General features: G+C 37.0%; 1 protein-coding gene across 2 annotated transcripts in view; it reads left to right on the top strand.

Annotated features, from left to right (window-relative positions):
• The window catches only part of NTNG1 (netrin G1), a gene marked incomplete at both ends in the record, with an annotated part of 332626 nt that overhangs the window by 245972 nt on the left and 66638 nt on the right, over window positions 1-20016 (top strand). For both annotated transcript variants that reach the window (XM_079697497.1, XM_079697498.1), the window contains one exon: window positions 10244-10270. In XM_079697497.1, the coding sequence (XP_079553623.1) occupies window positions 10244-10270 (27 nt within the window). The remainder of the gene's footprint in view (window positions 1-10243; window positions 10271-20016) is intronic.

Genomic DNA, 20016 nt, shown 5'->3' on the forward strand with positions numbered 1-20016 from the left:
ACTTACATAGCCCTAATATAATGCAACCTCTTTCAATTGTCCATGTGGATTCTATTGTGTATCCATCCCTTAGTTTTTCTTGGCCTTCTCTAGACTTTTCCCCATTTCTGTTAAAATATGGTGACAGATGGACACAATGGCCAAGGAAGTTGAATTCAACATTTCAATCCTCAATATGGCAGAAGCTAGATTGAAGATTTTAAGATAATCTGCAATGGTCCAGTCTTGCAATGGAAAGAACCCCTTTAAAGAAATCTCTGCCACATCAGACTGCTTGCAAATGTCCAAGGATGGAAGTAGGCAATTAAGTTGTTTAGTACACAGGTTCCAGAATCAAATACCAGTTTGTCCATTCACTAGCTCAGTGACCTTGAAGAAGTAAAGTATCAATATTAACCTCTCTAACACTTGGCTTCCCACCTGTATTGTGAGGATAATAACAGTTCTTACCTCATAAGGATTTTGAGAGAAGTGAATAAGCTAATGCATGCGATGTGTTTAGCATAACACCTACCACAAAATAAGTGTTCAAAAATAATCTTATTTTTAGGCTTTTTTTTCATAAGGCAGACTTGTCAATTATTGGACAGTTTTAATTGTTATAAAACTTATTGCTTAACATCAATATTGAGTGTCTCCTAATTTCCAGCCACTTTTTCTTTTTACGTCTTAAAACTCTATATCAATCCCAGTTTTCTTTCTTGTCCAGTTTAACATCATCAGCTCCATTTCTCATATGATAAGATTTTCAACTCTCTTACCTAGTTGTTTGCCCCGGAAGTCCTCTGATTTTTTAGTGTAGAAATGTTAGCCAAACACAGGACTTATAGCACTGTTATGATTCTCCTGTCATTTTGGCTTTTTCTTACACACATGGATACATGCGCACACTCACATGTGCACGTGCCCACACATACATGACACGAGTTGGTACATTACAAGTCAGATATTAAGAGGGACACTCAGGATATGCTGTATCCTAATACAGGAATAAAAAACCTAAGAAGTAGGGGCTTCCCTGGTGGCGCAGTGGTTGAGAGTCCGCCCGCCGATGTAGGGGACACGGGTTCATGCCCCGGTCTGGGAAGATCCCACATGCCGCCGAGCGACTGGGCCTGTGAGCCATGGCCTCTAAGCCTGCGCGTCCGGAGCCTGTGCTCCGCAACGGGAGAGGCCATGACAGTGAGAGGCCCGCGTACCGCAAAAAAAAAAAAAAAAAAAAAAACCTAAGAAGTAAAAAGGAGTGGCTACAATCTCTGATCCCTCAACACCAACTCTTCAGTAGCCTAGAAATAACACTCATATTGGATAATCTCTGGATTTAGCAGAACTTCAAGCAGCCAGGATTTTTGAATAAGAAGATCAGTTCCTGCCTACTCTTAGCATAAAAACTAGAAAGGCTTCATTACATCAGGAAATTTTAAGATCTCCCTTCAAAACCATTTAGCCCATCACTCAGAAGGTCTTTAAACTGGGACCTTGCTGGGAGTACTATGGCTTGGAAGTCCTAAATTCTGGAGCAACTCCAAGGCCACTTTTGTATGGAGCATATAGAGCCAGGAGAGAAGAATACAGAGCCCCAGCCCTCTAAAACACCGCCACCCCAATCTGTGAGACACAACACATTTCCCTATGCCTTTCATTATAATAGACTCGGCAGAAGCAGAAGTAATAACTCTTGTGATGATATTTTTATTCATTGTGCTTTTTACTGAAGACTCAGTGTGTTTTCTTGGTTCTTTAAAGCCATATATATGTGTATCAATATATTTCTTATTTTTCTACCAAGCTTATGTTTTATCTGTAAGACATCTTTCTTCTTCTCCCTATTGATCTTCTTTCTATTTTTGATAGAATTCTATTTTGAATGTCCTTTGAATTTCATTTCTGTTTTCTAAGTAATAGAAACTCTGTCCAACTTCATGCTTAATCATGATTCTCTTGATTCCCCTTGTCTAGCTCATGAATAAAATTCTGATCCCTCTTGAAATTCTGATCCCTACTTATAGGTGCTGAAAACTTAACAATTAACCTTTAGGAATAGTAATTCCAAAAAAGATAATATAATATTATCTACACCTCTGCTTGCCAAACTGTGTTCTATGACCCTTACAAGGATTCCATGGCCAAATAAGTTTGGAAAATGCTGTACATTATACTGACTCTTAGATATTCACATTACCTTATTAAAAACATTTGAGAACCCTAAAATAAGTAATCTATTTTATCATGTGTTTTCCAAACTTTATTGTTCATGGAACTCTTAAAAACCTTCTATAAAACACTCTTTTGGGGACATGCTGCTGTAAGTAATTTCCTCAGCTTTCTGATAGAGATGTCATGGAGACAGACAGAAAGCCCAGCTAGTTCAGCTGTATTGAATCTTTTACTTTCCTCTTACCTACACAGTCTAATATTCTTCCAAGAAAGAAAATTAAATTGGTCTGACATTGACATTATTTGTTTGTTCAGAAATCCGACTTGAATTGTTACACAATATCTAGGTCTCCTCTGAGCGATGGAAAGTAATTTAATGATTGTTCTATTATTTTCTCTGGTATCAAATTTGTATTGACCAATTTATATTTTCCCAGGTGTACATGTGTATGTCATTATCCAGACAATTTCCTAAGTGCTTTACATACATTAGTTCATTTTTAACTCACAACAATTTTATAAGGTAGATGCTACTATTTTCATGTTATAGATGTGGAATCTGATGACTACTAAGGAAAAGTATCTTGTTTAAGGTTTAGCTACCTAGTCAGAATGAGAAGGAAGGTTTGAACCCAGGTGTGTCTTGAGACCAAAGACTGAACATCTCACTATATCGCTTCTCAGGTTAAAGTTCAGTGACTTCCTCTGTCCTCCATTGGGGTGTGGACTCGATCTGACACCTGTTTGAACAAGTCGGTCTTCTCTAAACCTGCTCTCTCCCACTTTTCTTTCTAGATTGCTGCTTGTTATTTCTTTGCCTTCAAAGACTCCCCTTCTACCTTGCTTTAAATTTTCATTCTCAGTGTACAGTATTCTTCCTTGATATTCCTATCTAATCTTGTGGTTTTAGATCTTATTAATATTGGTTTAATGCTAATAAACAAATTATAGCCTGAATCTTTCTAATGAACCCAGGCCATTTTTTTCAGCTGTCTATGAAAATCTCAAAGTCAACATTGCAAGATACTGAATTCATTTCTTTTCCCCAAGTCACCTTCTTCTTCTTCACTCTCTATTGAAATTCTGCTCATTTTTCAAGACTACTCCTCAGTGTGAACTCCTCGGTGCAGCCTACCTAGACTGTCCTATGCAAAATCAGCTGCTCTTTTCTTGATAATGTATGTATATCAAGATAGATTCTTGGTAATGTGTGTGCACTTAACAATTGGTTGACTATAATCAAAATTACCATGATAGTGATAATAATGATAGCTAATATTTATTAAGCTTACCATAGCCTTTTATATTTTGTGAAGTGCTTTATGTACTTTCTTGCATTAAATCCTTACAACGTCCCCATAGGGTGTGTACTATTTTTATCCCCATTTTACAGATAAAGGAACATAGGCACATAAAGGTTGCCCCAAGATCCCACAGCGAATACATGACAGAGCAAGATTTAAACTCAGGTCATTCTGACTTCAGGACCTAAAATGTTAACAATTTAAGAATGGGACCGTATTTTATTCTTGGCCTTCATAAATGTTTGTGGAATTAATTATTTGGTGAATAAACAAATAAACCTATACAGCCTTGAAATGTGCTTGTGGATGCATTGACCTCCCATCGATCTTCCCATGTCCCCTGGAATATGTGGCCTTCACAGTTCAGCAGTTCTAACACAAGGGCCTTCAGTCTCACATAGGAAGAGACCAGCTGAGACTTGGAGAAAATACAATAGGAAAGAGAATCACTTATTTTTCGTGGGTGCTCACAACCCATCCAGCCATCTAGAGATGACATATTGGCTGGCTGGTTTTTATAGGCCTCCCTAAGTGGCATTCATGGCCTCCGTGACTTGACCATTGTGGGGCTCTGACTACCAGTTTTTCAGGCTCAATACCCTGATTCTGTCAGCACAATAAGAGAGGACCTTCCTCTAAGAGCCTTATATATATGAACCAAGCTGTAGGGCCCATATATAGAACCAGGATACCTACCAAGTTATTCATGTACAACCACTAGTCCACAGTCACTTATTTGATGCTTATGGGACCAGATCTGATTTGGAATTCAAATTTTTTTAATTTTAAAAGGTAATACAGTGTACATACATTATGTTACATCAATACCCACAGCAGAATATCAGGTAGCACCACTTAATCAAACATCTTAATATTTCTGTAGCAAACCTATGATTATTTTCACTGAGTGAGATAAAGGAGAAGACCTCATGCCCCTTCCAGTCAGGTTTTGTCACCAAATTAGTTCAGATCACATTATGTCATGCTGCAGCTAAATTTTGGGGAAAAAAAACTTTGTGTCTTCAGAGGTTTGTTTTGTTTTGTTTTTTGAGGATTAGAGATAAGAGATAGGGGCCTATAATAAATTGATCAATAATATAGAGTAGCCGTTAGAGGCCCACGCTCTGGATCCTGGACCTCTGGATTCAAATCTCAGTCTCCTTCCCAACTGACTGCAATGATCTTGGACAAGCTCTTTGTGTTTGAGTTTTTCCCCATCCATAAAATAAACCTGAGTATTGACATCATAGGGTTGTCACAAAAATTAAATGAATTAACACATGTAAGATACTTAGAACGGTGGTAGGCACATAGTAAGCACGCAATGAAGTTAGCTGTTATTATCATTATAATTGCACTGAAATCTAATATGTGGACCCATCCCAGTCTAAAGAGCAAATTCTCTCTTTGGAGACAACAACTGTATGGGGAGATGAATTGTGCCCAAATGCCAGATTATTCATCCACAATATGAAATAACTGTTACAGTGTTCAGAATATTTAAGTCCTTATGATCAGTGTATTCTCTCCCCTGTAATTAAGTCTCCTTGTAGAGCCAGATACTAATCAGAAGGTTGCTTGGTGAGCATGGGAATTAAATTTGAAAATTTAAATGATTCAAATGCTAATAACATCAGGCTGAAACATCGGACACATCCATCCTACCCCAGGGTCAACCTCCATAATGCCAACAGAACACTGAAGGCCTGAAAGTTTACAGGTTACCCCTCCCTCTTCCTGAGACAGTGCTAGGCCAGTACTGCCACCACATGCCTGAAGATGTTCTTCTTTGTGGGCTTTTACCTTCTGGCTAGCTTTTCTTCCAATCTTCAGATATGTTAATACACTAAGTTATCAATAGATTAATGTCACCTCTGTCAAATTTGTCATAGACACTCAGGCCCCAGAGCCCTTCTGTTGTTCTAGGATGACTTGGCTAACTCTGATTACATCATTTATGTGTTGATTTAACAGTACAATTCTGTGAAGGCAATTTTATTTCCGTCACTTTTGAGTTCCTGGGAGACAACTCACTGTACCTCCTATCCACAGCAGTTTGGACCAGGGAGCTGGGTTGAAAGGACGTTGGAAGTAGTTCCTCTAGAATACAAATGAGGCTACAGAATGTTTTCTTACTCACCACCTACTTCTTTTGCAGCTGGGCTTTTTGGAGTTAGAGCTCCCAGTGGCTGCAGCCTGGCTAGAAGAAAATCTAGTCACCTACTTGATAGGCTTTTTTCAAACCACCTAACACAACAATGGTAATATTTTCTCTCAGTTTAAAGCATGCTGAATCCTTGTCTCTTCTGCCTCCCTCTTGATGAGAAGCTGTTGAACTTTCCACTGATTCTCAAAAGGAGTTATGACTTTTAACACTGCATTCATCTGCTTTGAAAAATCAGAGTTTTCATTTTTGAGGTCTCCATCAGGTTGTCTTCCTTAAGCTTAACTGTGTCCCCTTTAGCCACATACTTGGTGGGAGGGTTAGTAAAGTTGGAAGAAGAAGAAGGAGATGGAGAAGGAGAAGAAGAGGAGGGGGAGGGGAGAAAGAGGAGGAGGAGGAAGGAGAAAATAACAAACTATATAAGTCTACTAGGGTCTCATCCCCCAACTGCAGTATAATTCCTTAAAAAATAAATAAATATGGGATTGGGGAGGGCTGGGCGAGGAGGGAAGAATTGTAAGTACCTACAAGCTTAGCACTTTCACATTCTTTGGCCCTTTGGCTTACTCAACATGTATGTGTATCTCTGACTGAAGGAGCATATCTATTCTAGAAGAAGCAGAAGTCCTAAACTCATATACCACATATTGCAGAACCTTCCCTTAAAGCTCATTCCTAGCTGTGTTTCATTTCCTCGGTGTAAGTTTAGCAGTGTCTCAGTAGATGGGGATTAGGAATTACCTGCTCTAGTGTTGACTATAAAGGGGTCAATTTGGACGAGGACCTTACTTCTCATTGTGTCTTCAATTTCCTCTTCTGTAAAATTAAAGTGCTGAGTAAGATTCTTTCTTAACTCCCTTTCAGCTCTCCATTTTTGGTCACTCTTTCTGAATTAACTTATCTGGTACCTTCCTTTTTTCTTTCCTTCCTATCTACTTATCATCTATCTTTCCCAAATATTTTTGAGGTTGTTTCAGAGATAGATTTAAGCTAATGAAGCTTAAATTATAGGGCCCCTCACTAGACTCCTTCTAAATTAAAAAAAAATCTAATTTCATGTCTGATTTTAGACTTTAAAGTTAATATTCCCAAAAAAAAGCTCCTAGATTTGTATTTGCTTTAGGTCCCACAAAATCTGCATTTCCCCCTGGATAGCTTAGGGAAAAAGACAAATAAAAATAAGAGCATACAAATAGGAATATAAAAGGAAGGTGTGAGAAAAAAAAGAATAGAAAGAAAATAAGCCAAACATTAAATCAGTTTACCCAGTTGAGCATCAAGCTGACCTCTAAGTTTCCTGGAAGGCAAAGTGGTGAAGGGCATATCTACACATTGCATGACTCTTGCTATTAGAATGGAGGAAATTTCCAAAGAGAACAAAAATATTTACTAATACTGAACTCTGAGAAATGTCTCAATGGAACATTTTATAGGGGACAAGATCATACTATGACCAAAGTGGTATTTTCACTCTGATAGAAACCTTCTATCAGAAACAGGCGATAAATTTTTGCTCAAATATACATTGAGCAACTCTTCTGTACCAGGCATTGTCCTGAGCAGACAACAGAGATACAGACATGATGCTCGTCCCCTCAGAGGTCTCAGGCAAACACATAATCATAAAGATAAGTTGATAAGTTGCTCACAGAGGCCTGCACAAAGAGCTGTGCCATCACAAAGGACACTGGCTAATTCACATCAGGGAGGTGAAGAAGGAAGGGAGGAAATAACTCTGAGCTCAATTTTAAAGGTAAAAATATTCTTTCCATAATAGCTGTCACTTCACAGGGAATGGTTTAAAAAACTGCCAACACGTGTCTAGACAATTTTCCTGAACATAATCTGACTGTCATTCCTGTGGCTTATGGGCAACCATCACTGTTGTAAGATGGAGTTGCATTCATTGATTCAGCGCTTACAGACCCCAGAGAAACCCACCTTTCATGAGATGAATTATAGCCTTCCTGTGTTAGTTTCTTAAGCATTTGAAAGATTTCTCATGACTTACTCATAGCCTTTTCAATGCCTATAACTGGTTTACTAAATTCTTTAGTTGTTTGTAGAGAACCAAAAGCAAGGTGCTTGAACATTACAGTAAAACATTAGGGAAAAAATAACATTTGACAGTATACTAATGGACATCCCTTGGTGCTCAGGTATTTTCAACTTTAAAAATCTTTATTGCAATGAGCAGTTTAAAAATCTTTTCTAAGCAATTCCCATTTTACAACAATGGAATAGAAAGTGACTCATCTGGTAGCACCTCACAAAATTTTAAACCACAAAATGAGAAAGAGCCTGAATTTTAAACATCCAAATGTTAGTTAATAGAAAACATCTTCATGAGGAAAATAGGATCTCATAATGGTCTTGCTTGGCAAGGTTTGTATAGCTGCAATGAACATTTCTCCCAGCACTGGCATCCCCAAAGGCATGGAAACATTTCTGCATCTTTCTAAAGTATTCAACTGCAGCAAGTACTGCATCAAACAGTCTTACAGGTTTGCTCTCCACTGTGTCTGGCCAAACATCCTGAGAACTCCACCTTGCATTATGCATGGCCCTCTAACTCCATGAAAGTTTGAAAACACATGAAAAGTCTCTTCCTGCCATCCCAACTTCCATTCTCTTTGACTGATTACGAAGACATAGCAGTTCCTTGTAATGGAGCAGGATCTTCAATCATGGGGAAATTTGGAGCTTCTGAAACTGATACTAAAATTATGATTCTGCCATCATACCTCACTCAACAGGGGATTTGCAAAGGAAAAAAAATAAAGATTCAGTACCAAGTCAGTGTCACACTGTGGCAGATAGTCTACTGAAATGTCGGGTTAGGAATCCAGCAGTCCTTTGCAGAAATCGCATCCAGCTTGAAATTCAGTTCAGACAAAGTTAAAACATGGAAATAAAAATTTAGGTTTCCAGTTTTGGTTGGTCAGCGATCAGTAATTAAGCTGAAGCATCATAAGCTCTGTGCATTTAAAATCAAGAGACTGAATATATCTAATAACTGAAAATAAGATTTCATCCCTTCCAGCGTTTTTTAAAACATCTTGGTAAGCTTTAATTTCTCCTTCTCCCCTCCTTACTAAGAAATAGGAAAATAGCTCATGGTTTTAAAGAATACAAAGCTAGAAATCTCTGAGCAAGATACAATGATTAGTTAAAATAAGCAGAGGGCAGTTGTTCAAAGATTAAATACTAAAATAGAAATTTAATGGTTCCTACATTTACCACCTGTTAGCACATTTCACGATGTGGAGAACAAGTCCGAACAGCTCATTAACAGCTATCATTTATTGACTATGTACCATGTGTCAGACATTTTTATGGATTATCTCATTCAATTCTCACAGCAACCCTGTGCAGTAGATATTATTAGCCCCTTTCAGATGAGGAAACAGGCTTAAAGAGGCTGGGAACTTGCCTGAAATCACCCAGCTAGTCAGTTGCAAAGCATGACTCTTACTCAGTTCTGTCTTATTTGCATCTCATGCTCTCACCCACACCACTACCTGAATTTAGTGGAAATGTTACAAATCTCTGACTTCTAATTAGTAGTATCTATCATGGTGTTGCTTGCTTGATGACCCAACTATATCAATAATAGTAATAATAGCAAAGATGGTTGGTTATAGCACATACTACCTGCCAAGCAACGCTTTGAGTACTTTAATTATTTATATACATGTATATATACACACACACGTGTGTATATATATATATATATATATATATATATATATATATATATATATATGTAATCCTTGCAACAACTCTAAGAGGTGAAGAACTGAGCCACAGAGAACGTAAGCCACTGGCCCCAGGGTCACACAGCCAATGAGTATAAGAGCAAAGCTTCAAACCGAGACAACCTGGCTCTCATGCCCCTGCTCTTGGCTAGGGGTTTTCATCTGGATACAGACTAAATTCATGTCCACATTTATACCAAGTTCAGTCACATTCTGAAATGGTTCTACCACCTCAGCAGAGCTTGGCAATTAAAGTAGAAGCTGAAAAATCAATGAAGCCCATGGTCGATGTGAACAACCTAATGTACTCTTGAATCATTCTGCTCAATTTAATTTCTATTACAGAATTTAATCCAAATATCTGACAAGTAAAAGAAGACTAAAAATGATGGTTATATGTAGTTAATCAGATAATGGTGACTTTCAACACCTAACACATGCATATCACCACATTTAAAGAGATCTATTGCATATGTGGTTATATTTGCACAGGCCCATATAATGCATACTTGGTGCTTTGTACCCAGAACACAAGCCTAGCTTAATATCTGTTTTGAACCACATACAAATTTTCATTAACCTTATAAGTAAGCATAAAATGTTTGATATCACGAAGCTGTCTTGAACAAGCTGTTAAAGTTGAACATTAATTTCCCAACTCTGATGAGTTCAAGGAGTTCTAGAATAAAGCAAAATGGTCTCAATGGATGGATATATATTTTGGGGGTTTTTTGTGCTATTTTTCTAATGACCTGAATGTTATCAAGTGTTTATGTTTCTGAGATTTTTATATTATGTTAAAGATGTCACATACTAATAAATGTCTAACAGCTTTTCTTTATTGTTTTCTTTCTATCCAGGTATCCCCAGTATTTCCAGTATTGGCAGTAAGTAAAAAAAAAAATCACCAATCCAAGTCTAGGCCAGCTTTGCTTTGTTGTTCAGCTCCTCAGATCTATTTTCCCAGTGTCCATTTCTGACGTAAGAGAGTATTTCCTTTGTGAATTGAATTGCTGTGTTTGTTCTCTGCACAGATATGGTGAGAGCACAGTTAAAATAGTTATCTATGTATAAGTCCTCTGTGGATATGGCAGTGCCACCGCTTGCCTGACTACTGTTGATCAATGAAGACTACCTTTACAGAGGTGCAATTAGTTACATAACCATAACTCATTTAGCAAAAGTATAAACAGTCCTATTTACCCATACCTGGTAACCAACAAACAACTTGAACTCTCTCCCTAGGACTGAATATGAATTTCTACCATAATTTAGAAAAGCAGAGAATGAATGTTTTAGGCTTATTCATTAGAACCGAAAGAAATCACCATGGAACCAGGGAGCAGGAATTTTATTAGTGCATTAAACTTTAGCTTTTGTGAAGGCCTGAAAGAGGTAGGTTTGTGATCATTAGTCTTACTGGAGGAATGAAGGAAAAAAATAATCAGTATGTCCATTTCTCCCTCCTAAAATACCATTATCCATGTTTTCCTGACTACTTAGTTTCAAGTTTGATAGAGAAGGGGTATGAAAAAATACATGCAAAATTTAAGAGTAAGGATACTAGAAATTCCTGCAAGAAATATTTTAGTAGAAATATCAGCAATTGAAAAGAGAAATCTCTCTTCAACATTCTGTGGAACTTTTCTCTAGCACCACTGCAAAGAGAATTCTACCAGCTGTCATGGGAGAACCAGGCTGTAGCTCCCTCTATACATTTAAAACAAGGACACCAAACACCAAGCCTAAAATACTCACTGAGGAAATGCCCCATAACTTTTCAGAGCCGAATCTCACATATTTTTAAATATTGTTCCCTTTCCCTCTGATGGCTAAAACCTTTGGACAGCTACTGAATAGCTGACTTGAAATAAAGCACTGAAGAAGCCAAGATTATGCACTGTAAGTGAAAAGAAGCATTTTCACTGGGGTCTCACCCCTCAGTCTTTGTCATAGGTGCTGGGCCATGAAGGGTGATATAAGTGTAAACAGCAGTGGTTGGAGCATTCCAATACCCAACATCCATCTAAAAAGCAATACGCTCATAATTTGGATAAAACAACTTCCTGCTTCTTATAAATGCACAGTCAAGTCTCCCAATTTATAAGTCAACCTAGTTTACTTACGCTTGAGAATAGGCCCACACGTGGGTTTGTTAAGCACTAGACGTGTTAAATGCCATGAAAACCAGCCGCTTTGTAAATAGAAATAGGAGCAGTGTTCACATTCATTTAGATACCAGACTAATGCTGCAGCTTCCTCTTTGTGATCTTGTTGAAAATGGCATCAGTGCTACAAACTTGCAAATGAAAACCTTCAGATCTAATAGTCTAATTTTTCTGCTATAGAATCTCCCTTGGCATTTGCCTAACTGTATAAATATGCCACATTGTGCTCCTTTCAGGCCTTGACAATTGCATTTGCGCATACATTTTGGAGAAAAAGGGAACCAAATGGAAGCAAGCTGAGACAGATAATTGAGGCTGCTATGGTGATCTGACCTCTCAAAAGTTTCAGAAATGGATGGATGGAAAGTAGTTCTTTGGTGTTAGGGTGTGTTTCTGTTCGGAGTGTCAATCATATGTTGCATGGAATTTCTGACTGTACTGCTCACTCAACATCTCATTCGGCCATTTCCACCACATGCCCCATCTCTGAGCATCAGCAGATGTTGACCTTTTACACACTGAATCGGGAAATTCCAGTTTTGCTTTGTTTTATTTTGAAATCAATGGTGACCTGAAAGGATGCTTTGTTGTGCCTTTGGAAAATGTATTAACCTTTATTATCAGGAAACTAGGAAAATTTAGCCCCTTAATACCTAACCAAAACCCTCTAACAAATAAAGTGATAGCTTGTACCCTGCCTTCATGATGCCTCTGGCTGTTCTGCTTGGAGTGCAATGGGTGTTTCCTCAGAGTTCTCAGGCAAACAGGATATAAGCGCTTCCAGGGGTCACCCAACATCACACACGACTAGCTTGCTTATTGCCTGGCTTTAAGGTCAAGAGATTTACCATAAAACCATCAAACAGGATTGTATCTTCTAGCCTGCTTTAATTGCATTTACACATTCCTTCTCTGAGGACTCATAAAGTGCTCCCTGTGTGCACTGGTGGATGGATTCCTTTGCTCTCCAAAGGGCAAGAATTCATGCATAGATGACTCACTGCCTGTTCTAGAGGGCACAGAAATGGGGTTTCCAAGGTAAAGCCAGAGAAGAGAGAGCTGCTTGGATTTTTAACTAATTTTGGGTGTTTGCCAGGGCTTTTCCCTTTATCCCAAGGAAGGAATCAATGAACATAATTCCAAGTATATAGAAAGATGCCATTATAATAGATGTAACACCCATGAGATTCCCATCATCAAAGAGTATCTCAAGGAAAATGAATGATGCATATTATCGACATAAATTATTGATGTATGTAACCATAAGTTCATATACATATGCTATATACACAGTGACTGAAGATTTTAGAGGCCTATTAGATTTCAGTATAGATTTCTAACTGTCAACACCTGTATTAAGGTTCAAATGCATAGACAGAGTGGTCATCCTTTCCGATCATCCGCTAAAAATGTTTTTGAAACAAATTTCCCATTAAGGTCATTTGTACCTGCTGTTGTCTATCTATTAGGAAATAGGTTTCCCAATCATCCCAAAAGTACTTGATTTAAAACTCAGTCATTTTGATGTGCTTTGGCCATGGCTGAAAAAATATTGGTGATAATGTCAGCAATTAATGAATCCCAAAATAGATCTGTAGCCATTTGAGCCTTATGAGCTCTGTTTTTCCTTTACCTGATGTAGTAGTAATTCATTCAGGTTTCATTTTTTATGTAAAGTGTATCATGCACTTATAAGTAAACATTCACAATTTTATCCAAGTGAATATTTGTTGATGCTGATGATCCAAATTAATATTTAGTTTGGTGTGGGTGTTTTTGTTAAAGTGATAAACTAATCATTATGTTCGAACATATATTATCAGATCCTTAGCCTTGAAAAGCAAGTGGTTTCACTAATTATGTTAAACAGTATATTATTTTTAAAAAAACACAATTAGAACAACAAAGGTTGGCATAATGTGCAAGTAGCTTTGTGTGAGTGATTATCACTTAAAAAGCAAATAACAGAGGTTAAAGGTAACAAAGTCAGAGATTAAAGGCAGATAATCCACTGAAAATTCACTTCAGGAAACACCATTTAAAAAAACTTGGAATTTGTAAATAAACAAAACCATTTCTTAGAATAGCAACCAAAGAAAAGACATATGTAGACATTTTGTGAACCCAAGTGTACATTGTTTCCTTAAATTACCTTCAAATGATTGACATCATGGTTTATAAAGTGTAAAAATTGATGGAGACATTTGGCTGTCCCCTCCTCTTCAATTTATTCATTTGGCTGTCCCCTCCTCTTCAATTTATTCAATTTGAAACAACAGTTCATTTAAGGGAAATATTCCATTTTCCTGCTTTCTCTTATAATGAACATTGCCTTCATCACAGAGTTAAAAATTCATCTCTAATTTGATTTAATTGGCAGGACTATTAAATAAGGGAAGTGCTACCTTCAGGGATTCATCAGCCTGTTGAGAAAGCTCAGAGATGTTTTCATATTTGAAAACATTTGATGCCAGTTGGAGACCTTGTAAAAGTTGTTTTCCATACAGCATCCAAATATTTTTGTTCAGAACTGATTTACTGTAGAAACCTGGATCGTGAGGAAAATAACAAGGTTAATCATTTCCCCACTCAAGGGTTATTAGTAATCTTGTTCATTCTATCCAGAGAGCTTCAGTGTTTGTTTTTCTCCCTTTGCTTTAATACTTCTAAATCCCCAAATAAAAGTTTCATTTGAATCGCCCTTTAGCTAATTAGGTTTTACATAATGAAGAAAAAAATTATCAGGCTAGTGTAGCTATATGGCAAATTGCATGGTGTGCTACATTAATTTTGAACTGTTTGCTGATGTTCTAGAAGGAAAGCTAAGGTCCCAGGTGAGATGCCTTTGGGACTTTGTTATATCATGTACCCAGTATTCTCATCACAGATCCATTTCATATTTGTGTAACTAGCATTTCACATTCATGAAACCTTTGTGGTTATCCAAAAATTGAATGAACATTAGGACATAGCTGCTTCTTTAATCCTGAAGAATAAATTAAATATTACAATGAAGAAGGGGGAAGTATCCCTACCTTAAAAAAAAATCCAAGAAGTTTAGCAATCTTTAGCAAACAACAATTGCCCACCTTGAGCAATGTTGACTTTTTTCATGTATTAACCTTTTCCCAGGTGACTTTAGAATGTCAAGCCACTTTTTAAGTGTGAGCTGATATCTGTACCTTTGCTGTTATCTCTGTGTGTGGGCATCTGGAAATTCCTAGCTTAAACAAAGATTTGCCAAGGTCTCTGAAAGGTCCTATGATGAACCTTCCAACATATAACTGTGAACTAAGAGTGGAATATCACCGAAGACTTCTTAGAATATCAATAGAGAGCTGGCCAGCTAACTGCTTCACTTCCTGGGAACTGGAGGGAAATGTCCCCACATGTCTACAGAATTCCATTTTACAAATGGTGAATTGGAGGTTCAGAGTGTCTGAGTAACTTACCAAATGTAATACGGCCAGGAAGGCCTGTTTGACTCCGAAAGCTGTGCTCATAACATTATACCAGGTGGAAGAGGTTAGAAAGAAAAATTCTAGATTTATTAACTTCTACTTCAGACTCTTTCCAGTCTAATACATCGCACCTTAGACCTGTTGATCCCTGAATTGACCCATTTCTGTGCAGGGAACTTTAGTGTCCTGGAGAAAAACAGAAGTTCATTTTCTGTTATCTCACTGTGTGGTCAACAGAAGCTACATTAAAATGTGCCCTTCCTGGGCTTCCCTGGTGGCGCAGTGGTTGAGAGTCCGCCTGCCGATGCAGGGGACACGGGTTCATGCCCTGGTCTGGGAAGATCCCACATGCCGTGGAGCGGCTGGTCCCGTGAGCCATGGCCACTGAGCCTGCACGTCCGGAGCCTGTGCTCTGCAACAGGAGAGGCCACAACAGTGAGAGGCCCGCGTACCGCAAAAAAAAAAAAAAAAAAAATGTGCCCTTCCTCTACCACCATCAATGATAAACATCCTCAGTAAGCTGAGGGAGAGGGGAAATGTAAAGATGTTACATATATTATAGAACATGTGACAGTTCATGAAATTAGCTATGCAAATTGTGAAACATGCTTGTACATATTCTATGACTGTAAAAATCCAAATGTTTACTTTATTGACATAGTTGCTCATAGCAAAAAACATTCTGTGTGCCATCTCAAGGGCAGCCTTACCACTATTACATTAAAGTGTATCTTCCCCAGCAGTTTAATGATGCTGTTATTTCTGAGAGTAGGCAGCTCACTGTAAAAATGGTAAGATTACCTCCAAGGCCCTAGGGGTTTCTTCTGAAGAGCTTTAGGGTTTTCTATAGATTCCTTTGTAGACATCACTAATGTGGTTTCCAAACTCCCTGAGGAACAAGAGCAATAACTCTACAAATCCAAAGGGACCTTGTAACTTTGTCTCTTCCTGACGTTTTCCTCATACACTCCTGGAGGAAGGATGTTTAATGAAGGCTCACTAACATCCTCTCAGCAGTGGCTTTTCATATCCATGGTGGCACCCTGTTTCCCACTGTATTTTAGAACCAAAAACATATGTAAAAATTAGTCTTTTTAGGAAACTTAAAGAGCACTCGTTCAACATCATCATTTTACAGACAAGGCAACTAAGGCTTAATTGAATCATCTAAGTCATCTGGTGGCCAAGGCAGGATTCTAGCTCAATGTCCAGTTTCCAAACTAGGACCCTTTAGAATTCATCCACCTTTCTCATTTGATTAAATGACTAATGTATGAAACACTATAAAGTAGACTATTCTAGAAAAAAAGGAAAAACATGGGAAAGCATAGTCACAATTTACTTTGGTTTTAAAGGGTATCCACAAAATGAGTTGAAAGCTGCCTATGATTCATGCTAAGGGTGTGAATGTGTGATAGAAGACAGTATTCTAAAACCCTAACTCTAAAGCTTTCCTGATGTAAATAAAGTGTTTTTAGCCTTCTGCTTCAAGCTTCCTTTCAGCTTGATTCACTATGGTGTCAGCAATAGATGGTCAAGTTTAGCAATTCTAACCTAGTTCTCTCCAACTTACAGTGCAAAGAGATTTCCTTGGGGCACAGAGGAGAAAAACTTTCTACCAAAGTCTAATTTTTATAACTAGAATTTCAGTTTTTCTGATTCATGAAAAGGAGTTTCAAGTGCCACAACCAAATTGTCGCATAACAGTTTTCTGAGTCTCTCCTTAATGGGAAAAAAAAAAAATTCAGGCAAGATATATGTATCTGATTCATAGTCTAAATTGATGTGCTTCTAAGCTGAAAGAAACTTGAAAATTAACATTTTATCATTGTGTTAAAAATCAAATATTTTCCACGGTATTCCAAAATAATTCCTATTGCTTTCTGAACAATAGTATTAATCGATGTAGGCCCTAGAACCAGATTATTCCCTAAAGTAATTTGTATCTTAAGTGAGATTTTTACATATCCAAATCACTTGCTTTGGGAACAATTAAGGTTTCACAAAATAGGGGAAGCACGTTATTACCTCTACTTCAATTCAGTAAAAACTGTTTATACTACAATAATATTTTTATTACAACAGCAACCACAAATAGAATAATAAGAGCTAACATGACATTGTAAATCAACTATACTTCAATAAAAAAAGAATAAGAACTGACATTTCTTAAATGCTCACTACCGTGACAAGCAAGTATTAACTCATTCATTCAGCCTTGACAACAACCAGTAGGTAGTGTCATTATCCCATTTTACATATAGGAAAGCTTAGACACTGATAAGTTAAGGAGCTTGTCCAAGTGGTAAAACTGGGATTTGAATCCAGTCCAAGCTCTATTTACACGCACCATATCTTAAATAAATTTCCCCTAAATAGATATTTCCTAGGCTTCCCATAGATGTAATATGAAATTTTAACAATGACAATAGAGTAACAGCATAAGATGGGCATTTCAGATATTTTGTTTCTTTTTAAAGGGGGCAGTGGTTGAGTATGTAGTCTTGGTCTCCATATTCCTCAAGCCAAAGTCTTTGGAGATCATCAAGATGAGTTCAATCCATTTTCCCAGATGTATGGGACCAGGATCCTTGAGAAGTAGGGATTTCCATAAAAGGCTATTCTTGAAGGATTGGCCATCTACAGTCCCACTGGACACATATGATAATCCCTTCCCTTACCTCAGTAATAATATCTTAACTCCAGTTTGGGTTTCACTATGACAGTCAAAGGTCCACAGTTACAACATGCAGCAATAATTTTCCCTCCACACAGGGGATTCTTAATCCCCTAAATCCCCTAGATTCTCCAAAGGGCATGTGCTTCATTCCAACAGGCTTCATCCTTCTGTGAACTTTAGTGTGACAGTGCTAGGCCATGGAAGAACCATTGGAGTGATGGGATTTAATGGCTGAGAGAAACCATGGAGATCTTTTAGTCCAGCACCTTTATCTTACAGGTAAAGAAATTGAAGTCCAGGGAATTAATAGCCAGACAGCTACTCAAAAGAACTGGGACCAGATCCCTTATCTTCTGATTCCAGGGACCCTTTGCCTTGCAACATACTACCACTCTGAGACCTTCATATGACCCAAAGATATTCCTTAGTTAATTCATGAAAGAATGAAATTAATAAATTCTGCAACAGTTCACCTAGAAGCAATACCAATAACTTTGACGTATTATAATATTTTTTTGTATTTGCAATTTCTAACTACTCGAAATAAGCGGCCACTGGCTAAAAGTTCTCTGAGGCTTCATGTTACACAAAGACTTTTATTAGCATTGAATATGATAACACAGAATTTGTCCCAATTATACAACGAATATACCCTCCAATGTGCCTAATTTACTTCTGGGAATTAAACATTTGTTAGTAACTTTGACTGAATATTTATATGTGCCAGGATCTTCGAGTAACAAGAGTAGCCAGACAGTAACTGGCTAATTTTAAGTTGTTTTCTTACTTGGCCTTGCAATTATAAAACAAAATAAAAATTAAAAAAATTAAAATGAGATATTAAAATAAAAATTGCATGATGACCAAATATTAAAACATGTAAGCACAGACAGTAACATGTTATAGAAGCTTAGGGTCCACAAATTTCAATTTTTTTTTTCAGGACATTTTTCCTCCCAAGGAAAAGACATCACACATAAAATTTTGTCCCACTAGAGATATGTATAGATTAGATTAGGATTTCCACGTGATAAATGCTGGTGGCTCTGAGTTTTAATTTTTCAGGAAGGTTAGGCATCCCACATAATGAAAATCATTTGGAAAAAAATGTCTAATTATATTCCCAAGCAAACACAAAAGCTACACTCTCCCATCCCCCAAGAAACTATCATAAGTACACAATACAGAAGAAAATACCTGCCAGGTAGGGATCAGATTGTAACTGAGGTGTCTATCTTGATAATTTCATACAGGTCAAATAGTTAACAATTCAAAAGTAGAATGACCTACATTAATTTTTTATACATGTAGGAAGATCCTCAAAACTGAACCTCAGCATCCTAGGGAAAAATCATAAAAGAGTATACTAAAATATAGGCATAAAATATTTATTACATTAGAATATGGAATAAAGCTTAATTTATAAAATTAATTTTCAAAGCTCACTTCTAACTTTTATTTAGTATAAAATTTTTGTCTTTACTTAAATTTTTTGGCAAAGCTTATTAACAAAATGACTAATTATATTATTACTTTCATTTTATCAAGAAAGTCAAGCCACTGAATACTTAACATTAAGTTTACAAACATCACCCCACATATGACCTGTATTTGCCTCTCTTATGGAAAAAGATGGAGAGAACCATTTAAAAGAACTAAATTTTTCTTAATTTGATGCTAATAATATAAATAAATATATTTTCTATATAAAACTATACCAGTGGTTTGAAATCTCTTCTAAATAAACAATTTCTAGGGACTTCCCTGGTTGTCTAGTGGTTAAGACTTCACTTTCCAATGCAGGGGGTGCAAGTTCGATCCCTGGTCGGGGAGCTAAGATCCCACATGCCTTGGGGCCAAAAAACCAAAACGTAAAACAGAAGCAATATTGTAACAAATTTAATAAAGTCTTTAAAAATGGTCCACATAAAAAAACCTTAAAAAAAATACCAATTTCTAGAAATCATTTGTTTTTCAAAAGTGATCATTGCAGTTCAAGTAGGCTTAACATTCAGTCAATAACTTGCATATTTTGCCTACATGTTACCAAATATCTATTTATTTAGTAATACCTGGATACAGATGTGGAAAATTGTTACATTCTTTATTCATTCATAAATTTTGATGGATACAGCAATATCAGTATTAAGATTTCCTTTGCTTTTATGTGTATACACACACACATACATGCACAGAGTAACAGTAGATCAGCTTTTCTAACAAATGTTAAAAAACCACAGTTATAGTGTAAGTTCCATGTCTTGCAAGAATGTTATTCACTATAATCTAATTATGGAGGAAACAATCTGATAATACCTGTTTAC

This window comes from Hyperoodon ampullatus, assembly GCF_949752795.1.
Source record: "Hyperoodon ampullatus genome assembly, chromosome: 2".
Lineage (NCBI taxonomy): Eukaryota > Metazoa > Chordata > Mammalia > Artiodactyla > Ziphiidae > Hyperoodon > Hyperoodon ampullatus.